General features: G+C 41.8%; 1 protein-coding gene across 3 annotated transcripts in view; it reads right to left on the reverse strand.

Annotated features, from left to right (window-relative positions):
• Positions 1-821: 821 nt before the first annotated feature.
• pemt (phosphatidylethanolamine N-methyltransferase) overlaps positions 822-12801 on the reverse strand; it is a 94590-nt gene continuing 82610 nt past the window's right edge. For all 3 annotated transcript variants that reach the window (XM_038991210.1, XM_038991211.1, XM_038991212.1), the window contains exons 6-7: positions 6295-6369; positions 822-1338 (exon numbers count right to left, since the gene is read on the reverse strand). In XM_038991210.1, coding sequence (XP_038847138.1) covers positions 1284-1338; positions 6295-6369 — 130 coding nt within the window. In that variant the 3' untranslated portion in view covers positions 822-1283. The remainder of the gene's footprint in view (positions 1339-6294; positions 6370-12801) is intronic.

Here is a 12801-nt window from a genome sequence, read left to right on the forward strand (position 1 = left end):
CCAATCTCCACTGTGGAGCTTTGCAGCTCCTTCAGGGTTATCTTTGGTCTCTTTGTTGCCTCTCTGATTAATGCCCCCCTTGCCTGGTCCGTGAGTTTGTGTGCAGCCCTCTCTTGGCAGGTTTGTTGTGGTGCCATTTCTTTCTATTTTTTAATAACGGCTTTAAATGGTGCTCCTTGGGATGTTCAAAGTTTCTGATATTTTTTTAGAACCCAACCCTGACCTGTACTTCTCCACAACTTTGTCCCTGACCTGTTTGGAGAGCTCCTTGGTCTTCATGGTGCCGCTTTCTTGGTGGTGCCCCTTGCTTAGTGATGTTGCAGACTCTGGGGCCTTTCAGAACAGGTGTAAATATACTGAGATCATGTAACATATCATGTGACACTTAGATTGCACATAGATGGACTTTATTTAACTAATTATGTGACTTCTGAAGGTAATTGGTTGCACCAGATCTTAATTAGGGGCTGAATACATATGCACGCACCACTTTCCTGTTTATTTTTTCAATTTTTTTTTAAACAAGTAATTTTTTTCATTTCAGTTCACCAATGTGGACTATTTTGTGAATGTCCATGACATGAAATCCAAATAAAAATCAATTTAAATTACAGGTTGTAATGCAACAAAATAGGAAAAACGCCAAGGGGGGTGAGTACTTTTGCAAGGCACTGTATAAGCAACAACGGTCTCTGGTCAAAAGTAGTGCACTTAATAGGGGATACGGTGCGATTTAGAACATATACCTCAGTTATAATGTTGATGGTGTGTTAATCAACAACACAGAACACAAGACAGACAGACTGGTAATGAAACAACAGTTCAGGGAGTTATGGGATCAGATCTGTATTTACAGTTTCATTGAGATACATGGGACTCTGCCAACATAGCCATGCAGAAGACATTATGGAATGATTGTCATTGGCTTTTGAGATAAAAATGTCAACTACACGACTAAATAGTGTGAAATATGAAAACTACAGCGCATTGCATTTAAAAGCTGAAAACCATTGATCCAGCCCTTGCATTGTTAAGACTTGCTATTAAAATACTGCAAGCAGGGATCAAAGTTTTTATAAAGAGAAGTAGAATATCTTGGAATTGGGCCAGGAGGAAGACTGTGTACTTGATCTTTGCCAGAAAGGCAAAAACACCTCCCTTCTCTCTAGCCCACCTCTCGTGCTCTGTGTAGCAGGCTGATGTGGTGTGTGGCCTGGTAGTCAGTCTGGTAGTCTCTGATCTGTAGGTATGATCCTTGGACAAACACAATCCATCCTTCCTCTTTATTTGTGCTTGCAGCACTGTGCTCTCTGTCGATAGATATCCTCGGTGAAAGGTCTGCAAAAACCAGAGAAAAAAACTCCACATAAACAGGGGAAGAGAGTATTACTGTTCCTCCACCGTACCAACCCGTGCCTGGAGCCCCGTGTGTGTCTGTAAAAGGTGTCCCTCATCCTGCATGTTATCCATTGATGTACAATTTTCTGCACCATTGAGCCTCCCTCGAAGGCCATGTCTTATACAGAAATTTGACTGCAGGGCCTCTCTCCCTCCCTACCGATGGACTGGCAACAGGTAGGTGGAGACTGGGGAGGGATATGTTTTGAGTGGGAAGGACAGGGACAGTAAACAGAGCTACCTATTATTTTACTAGTCTGTAAAGGAGTGGGAGGAGGTAGGACATCAAATATTGAGGGATGTTTGGGATGAGAATTGAGCTTACGTATGTTAACAATAACGCTTATTTAAATTCAATGTGAATCAACAATATCTGTGAACGCCTTGAGAGGGAATACAATGGCATAGAAATGTAATCTCATCCTAGTTCTGCAGTGCACTGGCACCCGACTGAAATAGAACACGGACTTGATTGACACACACTTAGTTTCATGTAGAGTGGTTGTGAATGCAGTATCAGGGAAATGCAATCTCAGCTTCTTCTGATGGATATCTTCTTCCCTGAGTCTCCTTGATGTTTGTTTTGATAGGTGAGTAAATGAGTGTCTTTATGTGTCGATGACCGGTCTGGTGTGTCATCCAAAGACAGGCAGCTAACAATCACCTTTCTGTTGTCTATCACTGGGGTGTTGATGTCTCTTGCTCACACACACCCAGATGCTCCACCGACAGCACGCACGCACACACACACCACACCCACAAGCTCCCCCAACCATACGCACACACACGCTCCCCCGACCGCACACACACGCTCTCATGAGGACTGCCCCTGCAAAGGAAGACCCAGAGTTACCTCTGCTGCAGAGGATAAGTTCATTAGAGTTACCAGCCTCATAAATTGCATCCAAAATGAATAAATGGTTAACAGAATTCAAATAACAGACACATCTCAACATCAACTGTTCAGAGGAGACTGCGTGAATCAGGCCTTCATGGTCAAATTCCTGCAAAGGAACCACTACTAAAGGACACCAATAAGAATAAGAGATTTGCTTGCACCAAGAAACATGAGCAATGGACATTAGACCGGTGGAAATCTGTCCTTTGGCTCCAACCGCTGTGTCTTTGCGAGACGCAGAGTAGGTGTTGTGTGTGATTCCCACCGTGAAGCATGGAGGAGGAGGTGTGAGGGTGCTTTGCTTGTGACACTGTCTGTGATTTATTTAGAATTCAAGGCACACTTAACCAGAATGGCTACCACAGCATTCTGCAGAGATACGCCATCCCATCTGGTTTGCGCTTAGTGGGACAATCATTTGTCTTTCAACAGGATAATGACCCAACACACATCCAGGCAGCGTAAGGGCTATTTGACCAAGAAGGAGAGTGATGGAGTGCTGCATCAGATGACCTGGCCTCCACAATCCCCCGACCTCATCCCAATTGAGATGGTTTGGGATGAGTTGGACTGCAGAGTGAAGGAAAAGCAGCCAACAAGTGTGCAGCATATGTGGGAACTCCTTCAAGGATGTTGGAAAAGCATTCCAGGTGAAGCTGGTTGAGAGAATGCCAAGAGTGTGCAAAGCAGTCATCAAGGCAAAGGGTGGCTGCTTTGAAGAATAAAAAATATATTTTGATTAACACTTTTTTGGTTACAACATGATGTGTTATTTCATAGTTTTGATGTCTTCACTATTATTCCACAATGTCAAAAATAGTCAAAATAAAGAAAAACCCTTGAATGAGTAGGTGTGTCCAAACTTTTGACTGCTTTTGTACTAAACTAAAATATAAACGCAACATATAAAGTGTTGGTCCCATGTTTCATGAGGTGAAATAAAACATACCAAAGGACCAAAGGACCTCCACATCCGCCTTCTTTGTATTTATTTAGCCTTTATGTAACTAGGCAAGACAGTTAAGAACAAATTCTTATATACAATGACGGCCTACCCTGGCCAAACCCTCCCATAACCCGGACGAAGCTGGGCCAATTGTTCGCCGCCCTATGGGACTCCTGATCACGGCCGGTTGTGATACAGCCCGGATCGAACCAGGGTCTGTAGTGACGCCTCTAGCACTGAGATGCAGTGCCTTTGACCGCTGACCCACTCGGGAGCCCTGCCGGATCAGAGACTTGTCCCAAAGCCATTCCTGCATTGTCTTTGGGTTAGGGTTGTTGCCAACTCCTAGTCGGCTGTCATGTGCCTTTTACTGAGGAGTGGCTTCCGTCTGGCCACTCTACCAGAAAAGGCCAGAATGGTCGAGTGCTGCAGAGATGGTTGCCCTTCCCCAGATCTGTGCCTCGACACAATCCTGTCCCAGAGTGCTGACATGCACTGTAAACTGTTGGACCTTATTTAGGCAGGTGTGTGCCTTCTGGAACGTTCTTCCATCTCTGACACTCTCCATCCAAGCTTGTAGTGTCATACCCAAGAAGACTCAAGGCTTTAATCGCTGCCAAAGTACTGAGTAAACGGTCTGAATACTTGTGATATTTTTGCTTTGTCATGAGGGTATTGTGTGTAGATTGATGTGGGAAAAAAACAACTTAATCCATTTTAGAATAAGGCTGTAACGTAACAAAATGTGGAAAGGGTCAAGGGGTTTAAATACTTTCCGAAAGTACATACATACAGTGTATGTATGTGGACACCCATTCAAATGAGTGGATTCGGCTATTTCAGCCACAACCGTTGCTGACAGGTGTATGAATGAAATCGAATACACAGCCATGCAATCCCCATAGACAAAACATTGGCAGTAGAATGGCCTTACTGAAGAGCTCAGTGACTTTCGATGAGGCACCGTCATAGGATCCCACCTTTCCAACAAGTCAGTTTGTCAAATTTCTGCTTCGCTAGAGCTGCCCTGGTCAACTGTAAGTGCTGTTATTGGGAAGTGGAAACATCTAGGAGCAACAACGGCTCCCTGCGTAGTGGTAGGCCACACAAGCTCACAGAACGGGACCGCCAAGTGCTGAAGCGCGTAGCCCATCCTCTTTCTATTCTGGTTAGAGCCCGTTTGCTCTGTTCTGTGAAGGGAGTAGTGCACAGCATTGTACGAAATCTTCAGTTTCTTGGCAATTTCTCGCATGGAATAGCCTTCATTTCTCAGAACAAAGTTCTTTGTTTCTGGCCATTTTGAGCCTGTAATCGAATCCACAAATGCTGATGCTCCAGATACTCAACTAGTCTAAAGAAGGCCAGTTTTATTGCTTCTTTAATCAGAACAACAGTTTTCAGCTGTGCTAACATAACTGCAAAAGGGTTTTCTAATGATCAATTAGCCTTTTAAAATGATAAACTTGGATTAGCTAACACAACGTGCCATTGGAACACAGGAGTGATGATTCCTGATAATGGGCCTCTGTACGCCTATGTAGATATTCCATTTAAAAAAGTTTAAAAAAATAAAACATCTGCCGTTTCTCGCTACAATAGTCAATTACAACATTAACAATGTCTACACTGTACTTTTTTATCAATTTGATGTTATTTTAATGAACAAAAAATTAGCTTTTCTTTCAAAAACAAGAACATTTCTAAGTAAGCCCAAACTTTTGAACGGTAGTGTATATATATAAAAATTACCCATCCACCTCTTTGGAGGATAAAAATAAACATTTTTAAACATTTCTTTTGTTGTCAAATCGCATATTACCTACAGATTCTGAACCTGTCTGCTCACTCCCTCTCTCACTAATATAACGTTTAAGAACGCTTGCGGGGGAGTTTGATAAAAGACAAAACTTTTCTCTTTATCCTCACTCAATGCTTTCATGTGTGCAGCATGAGGGAGTGTGGATTTGTATGGGCTTGATGTGCCTCAGGACTGAGACAGATGTTGGTCTGCTAACAGTAAGAACTGTTATAGAAACACTTCTGTCACTCGTAACTAAACTGTGACTGTAAAGTTAAACTTCTGTCATTGTAAGCACCGAGGGCAAACCCCATAGGGAGGGGTATCACATTGATCTGATGCAACACATGCTAAGAAACAACCAAACTTAACAAGGCCAAGGCAAATCAAGGAGATCAACATGTAACTTTATTTATGTCAATTTTAGTCATTTAGCACAGTGGCTCTCAACTGGTTTTGCCTCGGGACCCAAATTGAACCAGGTTGTTTCAGTTGCGACCCAATATTTGGATCGCAAAAACAAATTGACAAAATACATGGAAAATATTTTTTTATGCTATGTTGATAGTAAATGTAGCAATTATATGACAAGAGAACAACATCCCCAGCTCTTTCATTGTCAATAATACAATTTTGCTCATATTTTTGATGAAGAATGTTAAACTCACTGGCTTGAGACCACAAAATCAACCAAAATAGTGCTGCTAATAGCTCTATATTGAAAATACTGTGATTGAAGAAACATTTTTCTGATATTAAAGTATAAAAAAATGTAAGTTCATTGTCATTTCTACTCACTTTCTACCTGGCTTAACGTTCAGACTGGAGAATTTTTTCACCAGATTTGTTTTATAATCATTTGTTACTCAAGACACCGGCGACCCATTAAAAAAATGTGGGTTGTGACTCACCACTTGAGAATAGCTGATTTAGCAGATGCTTTTATCCAGAGCGACATACAGGAGCAATTAGGGTTAAGTGCCTTGCGCAAGGGCACATCGACAGATTTTTCAACTAGTCAGCTCGGGAATTTGAACCAGAGACCTTTCGGTTAATGGCCCGACACTCTTAACTAGGCTACCTGCTGCCCTGTACGTGTCAGTCCATTTAACTGGATGTGATCTGATAGTGTCTGCATTGACGCAGCCTGCTTGTTCAGCGCCTCTCAAGGCTACGAACCCTGTTCACCGCTGAGACAGAAGAGTGTGATAAGATAGCCACAGTGAACAGACAGAAAACAAGAGAGATACTTACCCCTCAAAGATGATGGCCACTTTGTATGAAATGGCTACCACTGCTGTCAGCACCAACCCCACCGGACTGGCATTCCTGGAGGAGGGAGAGGAGCATTATAATATATTCACAATATGTACATTTATTCATAAAGTAAATATGTTATTCCACTGGCAAATGATACAATCTGATTATGTAGATCAGGGGTGGGGAACGTCCGGCCTCCGGGCCGTATACGGCCTACGAGACCGTTTGATCAGGCCCCCGAGCCAATTCATACATTTTTTAAAAAAATATTAAAAAATCTGTTTTTCCATAAAAATAAAATGTTTAAAAAATCCACCACACACCTCCCCCAAAGCTCTGGCGGTACCAGACAGCTCGTCATCATCGAGCACCTGTAGATCATAAAAATGGCTACAGTAAAGAAAAGAAAAGTAGATGAGGAGTGTCACGCTTTCCAAGACAAATGGACAAATGAATATTTTTTTGTCGAAGTGAAAGGCAAACATGTATGCCTAGTTTGTGGGGATGTACTTGCAGTAGTGAAAAAGGCGAATTTGGAGCGTCATTACAGCTCGAAACATGCTAAACTGAATGAGCTGCAAGGACAACTTAGTGTGGATAAAGTCATTGCTCTTCAGTGGGGCGTGGGTGACCAACAAGCCGCATTTACGAAACCTCATTTGGATGAGGAAAATGTTATGCAAGCAAGTTTTGTGGTGAGCGAGCTTATCGCAAAGAAACTGAAGCATCATTCGGAAGGAAAAAACACCGAAGGACTCCGCAAGAAATTTCTTTGGCATGTGATGCAACGACTGACATAACAAAAACCGCCCAATTTGCAATTTTTGTGCGTGGGATTACCGCTGAGTTTGACACATGGGAGGAATTGCTGTCTTTGGAAGCCATGCATGGCACCACCAGAGGTGCGGACTTGTTTGAGAGACTTGTCTCGGCTATGAGCAATTTTGAGCTACGGTTTGAAAAATGATGTGGCCTTACTACAGATGGAGCGCCAGCCATGGTTGGCTCGAAAAAGGGGTTAACCTCATTAGTGAAAAAAGACATGAGTCGTCTCAGTCTTGATCCAAGTGTATGCAACTGCATCATACATCAAGAAAGTCTGTGTGTACAGTCCCTGAAGGCGAACAATGTAATGGCAACTGTAGTGTCGACCATTCATTTTATCAAAAGCAAAGGCTGAACAACTGCCAGTTTAAGGAGCTATTGAGTGATCTTGAATCGGAGTATGGTGATCTAATTTACCACTGTGAGGTGCGATGGTTGAGCCGTGGAAACATACTCGTGCGGTTTTATGGACTGATCTCTTCATGGAGATGAAGGGGAAACCTGTAGTGGAACTGAGTGATGACAAGTGGATGTGTGATTTGGCCTTCATGGTGGACATGACTTGAACGTCAAGCTTCAAGGGCCGAACCAGCTTCTCAGCGATCTGCTGTCAAATGTGAAATCGTTCGAAGCGAAATTAAAGCTGTGGCAAGTCCAACTAGAAACGGGTAACACAGTTCATTTTCCTACTCCGCAAGGACAAGAGCCTGAGATGACGGGGGAATATGCCGGTGAGTGTGGAAAGCTCGCCAAGGCATTTTTGAGCGATTTAAGGATGTGAAAAGTAAACAACTGGAGTTGAACATATTTGCAACCCCGTTTAACGTCGAACCAGCGGATGTGCCGGATGGCCTACAACACGAAGTCATTGAGCTGCAAAGCAATAACAAGCTCAAAGCCAGGTACAACAACCTCCTTCTCCTTGAGTTCTACAAAATGTAATGTTAGTGCTGAGCAGTTTCCTGTTCTGAGGAGACATGCACTTAAATTTGCATCTGTGTTCGGGACAACCAAACTGACTCTTGCAAAGACTCGATTCCGCTCAAGACTAACTGACACAAACCTGGAAAACCAGCTGCGAGTACCGTCATCTTCACTGCCAGCTGACATCAAACGCCTCAAAGATAAGCAGTTTCAGCCATCGCATTAGAGGTGAGCTTGAACAAGTAATCATAATAACAACAACATTATTTACAATACTAATATTTATTTAAATTGGATTTGCACTTTTCTAAATACTCAAGGACACAAGAAACGTCATAAAAGTCACATTTAAATTATAAAACCAATGTCAGTGATTAAAGTCATATTTAAACTATAAAACCAATGTCAGTGATTAAAGTCGCATTAAAACATGAACAAAGCAGAAAATAGCACATTTTAATAATAAGGCCCCTGAATTAATTTATAAATATCCAAATGGCCCTTGATAGCAAAAAGGTTCCCCACCACTGATGTAGATGACACTTTCATGATACTAGCTGATTATATAAAGTGTTTTTAAAGGGGGAGTGTGAATGTATGAAGGCGTGGGATCATTGGGATGACAAACAACAGGAGATGATCAGGCTGGATTCAAGCCATGTGTTTTGTAATCGGATGTCAATTTCAGGCGCCTGTGTTATCGGCAATTATAGTAATTATAGAGGATATGGACAAAGCTGAAAGAAGTTGTAACGAGCTGGACAACAAGAGAAGGAGAGAGAGAGAGTTACTAGGGCTTACATATCCTCTATTTTAAGATATCTTTCAACCTGGTTTGGGGAACAACTGAAGACTATTTCTTTTCTGCACAAGCGATTACTAAGGGAGCAAATGACCACTCTGCTTTCAGATGGAGTCTGGCCACGCTTCATGTGGACTCAATTAGGCACTAATCACACACATATTGAGCAGCAGTAGCATTAACAGTGAGGGATGAGATATGGAAGGCTTTTGGGAACGAAATGGAAGGCGCGCACACACACACACTTGCTGCCTAACTTCTCTTGACCTGGCTGAAGTTCTGCTGGGGGGTAAACGAAACATGGGCATTGTTGGTCAAAGTGCCCTTTTCCATTGAATTTCATTCAGAGACAACTGAATGACAATTGTAAGACAAAGCGTCACCTTGAGTAATCCAGCCTAACCAAAACAGCTGTCATCATTTATCAAGTGTTATGCTTCTGTGCAAAGTCTGTACTCATTATTTTGCAGTGGGTTTAAAATGTTGGAACAAAGGTGAAATAAAGGTTAAGGGAAAGTTAAAGGGATACTTTTTTCAATGAGGCCCTTTACCTACTTCCCCAGTGTCAGATGAACTAGTGGATACCATTAGCATTAGTGTGTCCAGTATGAAGGCAGTTTCGCAAGTCAACGCTAACTAGCGTTAGCGCAATGACTGGTAGTCTATGGGTATCTGCACGCTAGTGGATACCCATAGACCTCCAGTCATCGCGCTAATGCTACTTAGCATTGGCTCGAGAAACTACCTCTTCAAGGAAAGTGCAAACAAGGACTTGTTGTTGTTGGACTTTTATGTTACCATCTGGTGCAAACATATAATAAATAAATAAATATCTTATTCAGCACCAGAACCAGAAGTGAGCCACATTCATTATACAGATCAAATAAATATCTATCTATTCTACGCAGCTGACAAAACCCACTCGATAATATGGGTCACTAGCTATATTTTGACATCCCCATTGCCCTACATCCCTACATCCCACACTGTCTTACTGTTCAACGTTACATGAGCCGTGAATTGTCCGTGCAGAGCCAGACATGTAAAGTACTGTAACTAGAGCTTTTCACTGACTCAGAGCAGCAGCATGTTTCAGACTCACCCAGTCTGGACGTGACTAAATGCCACACAACATGGCCTGCATATTAGTATGAGCTGTTTGTCGGGCCTCTACTACAGACTGTGGCTACATGTCAAATTACATTCCCTATGGTGTACTACTTTAGACTATAGCCTTATGTGACTTTGGTCAATTTTATAGAGAGTAATGTGTAGTGGTTTGGTGCTTTAAGATCTGTATAAAATCTTTAGAAAACTTTTGCCTACAGTTGTCATAACATTCGGCTAAAACACATATAGATCTGGGGTGCATAGAGTACCAAAGTATGAGTCATAATACCCATAAAACCTAGTAGTCAAACAAGGAAATGGTTCCAATTGTTTTCCCACCATTCATTTATCCCATACGGGATTTTAGAAACACTTAAAATAAGGGCTGTGTTTCATGTAGGCTTACATTTGTGTAGCGTTTTGATAACCGTGAAAATTCTCTCTAGGAAAAAGTGACTTATCAATATATTCACCTGTATTTACCCCCCAAACATGAAATGCTAATTATCTGCTAATGTGGCTTTCATAAAGAACTACAAATGCCATTATGATCTGGACGAGACTGCCAAATCGAGGCAAAGGTGAGAATCTCTAGATTCTAATTAATAAATTGGCAAAATTTCATTAAATTGACAATTCTGTGAACTGTCTTGTGCAAGTTTTAACTTAACACCATACCTGTTAGCAAAGGTGTCAGCAAGAGATGATGTGCAGAAGCTTGAAGGGATTTGTAGTCTTGCATGATGTCTACTTTGATGCTCATGATCATTTTCTGATCTGAGAGTAAATAGTGCCGAATATATTGATAGTCACCTTGTCAGAGAGAGATTTACATGGTTATCAAAACATCGCCAGGGTAAGCCTTATTTTAAGTGTTTCTAAAATTCCCCATGGGAAAAATGAACAGTGTAAAAATTATTGAAACCATTTCCCTGTTTGACTGCTAGGTTTTATGGGTATTATGACACTGTGGGGCTCTATTACATTTTTTTTTAAGTTATTGGTCGAGTTTGACTTGTGTCATGCACAAAGTAGATGTCCTAACCGACTTGCCAAAACTATAGTTTGTTAACAAGAAATTTGTGGAATGGTTGAAAAACAAGTTTTAATGACTCCAACCTAAGTGTATGTAAACTTCCGACTTCAACTGTACGTAAACATTATTAAAGTGACCAGTGTGTGTGTGTAGTAGTGTGTGTGTGTATATACATGCACATTTGTGGCCTGCTGGAGGTCATTTTGCAGGGCTCTGGCAGTGCTACTCCTTGCACAAAGGCGGAGGTAGCGGTCCTGCTGCTGGGTTGTTGCCCTCCTACGGCCTCCTCCACGTCTCCTGATGTACTGGCCTGTCTCCTGGTAGTGCCTCCATGCTCTGGACACTACGCTGACAGACACAGCAAACCTTCTTGCCACAGCTCGCATTGATGTGCCATCCTGGATGAGCTGCACTACCTGAGCCACTTGTGTGGGTTGTAGACTCCGTCTCATGCTACCACTAGAGTGAGAGCACCGCCAGCATTCAAAAGTGACCAAAACATCAGCCAGGAAGCATAGGAACTGAGAAGTGGTCTGTGATCACCACCTGCAGAATCACTCCTTTATTGGGGGTGTCTTGCTAATTGCCTATAATTTCCACCTTTTGTCTATTCCATTTGCACAACAGCATGTGAAATTTATTGTCACTCAGTGTTGCTTCCTAAGTGGACAGTTTGATTTCACAGAAGTGTGATTGACTTGGAGTTACATTGTGTTGTTTAAGTGTTCCCTTAATTTTTTTGAGCAGTGTATATACACACACACACACTACTCACACTTTGTATTGCATATTTGAAATCTTTACCTTAACACTAGATGTCATTTCTGAAACATAGTGTAAAAGTTGCAGTAAAGGGAGAACCAGCACAGTAGTGATAATTTTGATTAAAACACACACACACACACACACACACACACACACACACACACACACACACAAAGGTCACTTTAATAATGTTTACATACAGTTGAAGTCGGAAGTTTACATACACTTAGGTTGGAGTCATTAAAACTTGTTTTTCAAACATTCCACAAATTTCTTGTTAACAAACTATAGTTTTGGCAAGTCGGTTAGGATATCTACTTTGTGCATGACACAAGTCATTTTTCCAACAATTGTTTACAGACAGATTATTTCACTTATAATTCACTGTATCACAATTCCAGTGTGTCAGAAGTTTACATACACTAAGTTGAATGTGCGTTTAAACAGCTTGGAAAATCCCAGAAAATTATATAGGCTAATTGACATCATTTGAGACACTCGAAGGTGTACCTGTGAATGTATTTCAAGGCCTACCTTCAAACTCAGTGCCTCTTTGCTTGACATCATGGGAAAATCTAAAGAAATCAGCCAAGACCTCAGAAAAAAAACTGTAGACCTCCACAAGTCTGGTTCATCCTTGGGAGCAATTTCCAAACGCCTGAAGGTACCAGGTTCATCTGTAAAAACAATAGTACGCAAGTATAAACACCATGGGACCACGTAGCCGTCATACCGCTCAGGAAGGAGGAAGGTTCTGTCTCCTAGAGATGAACGTACTTTGGTGCGAAAAGTGCAAATCAATCCCAGAATAACAGCAAAGGACCTTGTGAAGATACTGGAGGAAACAGGTACAAAAGTATCTATATCCACAGTAAAACGAGTCCTATATCGACATAACCTGAAAGGCCGCTCAGCAAGGAAGAAGCCACTGCTCCAAAACCGCCATAAAAAAAGCCAGACTATGGTTTGCAACTGCACATGGGGACACAGATCATACTTTTTGGAGAAATGTCCTCTGGTCTGATGAAACAAAAATAGA

This window comes from Salvelinus namaycush, chromosome 4 (assembly GCF_016432855.1).
Source record: "Salvelinus namaycush isolate Seneca chromosome 4, SaNama_1.0, whole genome shotgun sequence".
NCBI classification, from domain to species: domain Eukaryota; kingdom Metazoa; phylum Chordata; class Actinopteri; order Salmoniformes; family Salmonidae; genus Salvelinus; species Salvelinus namaycush.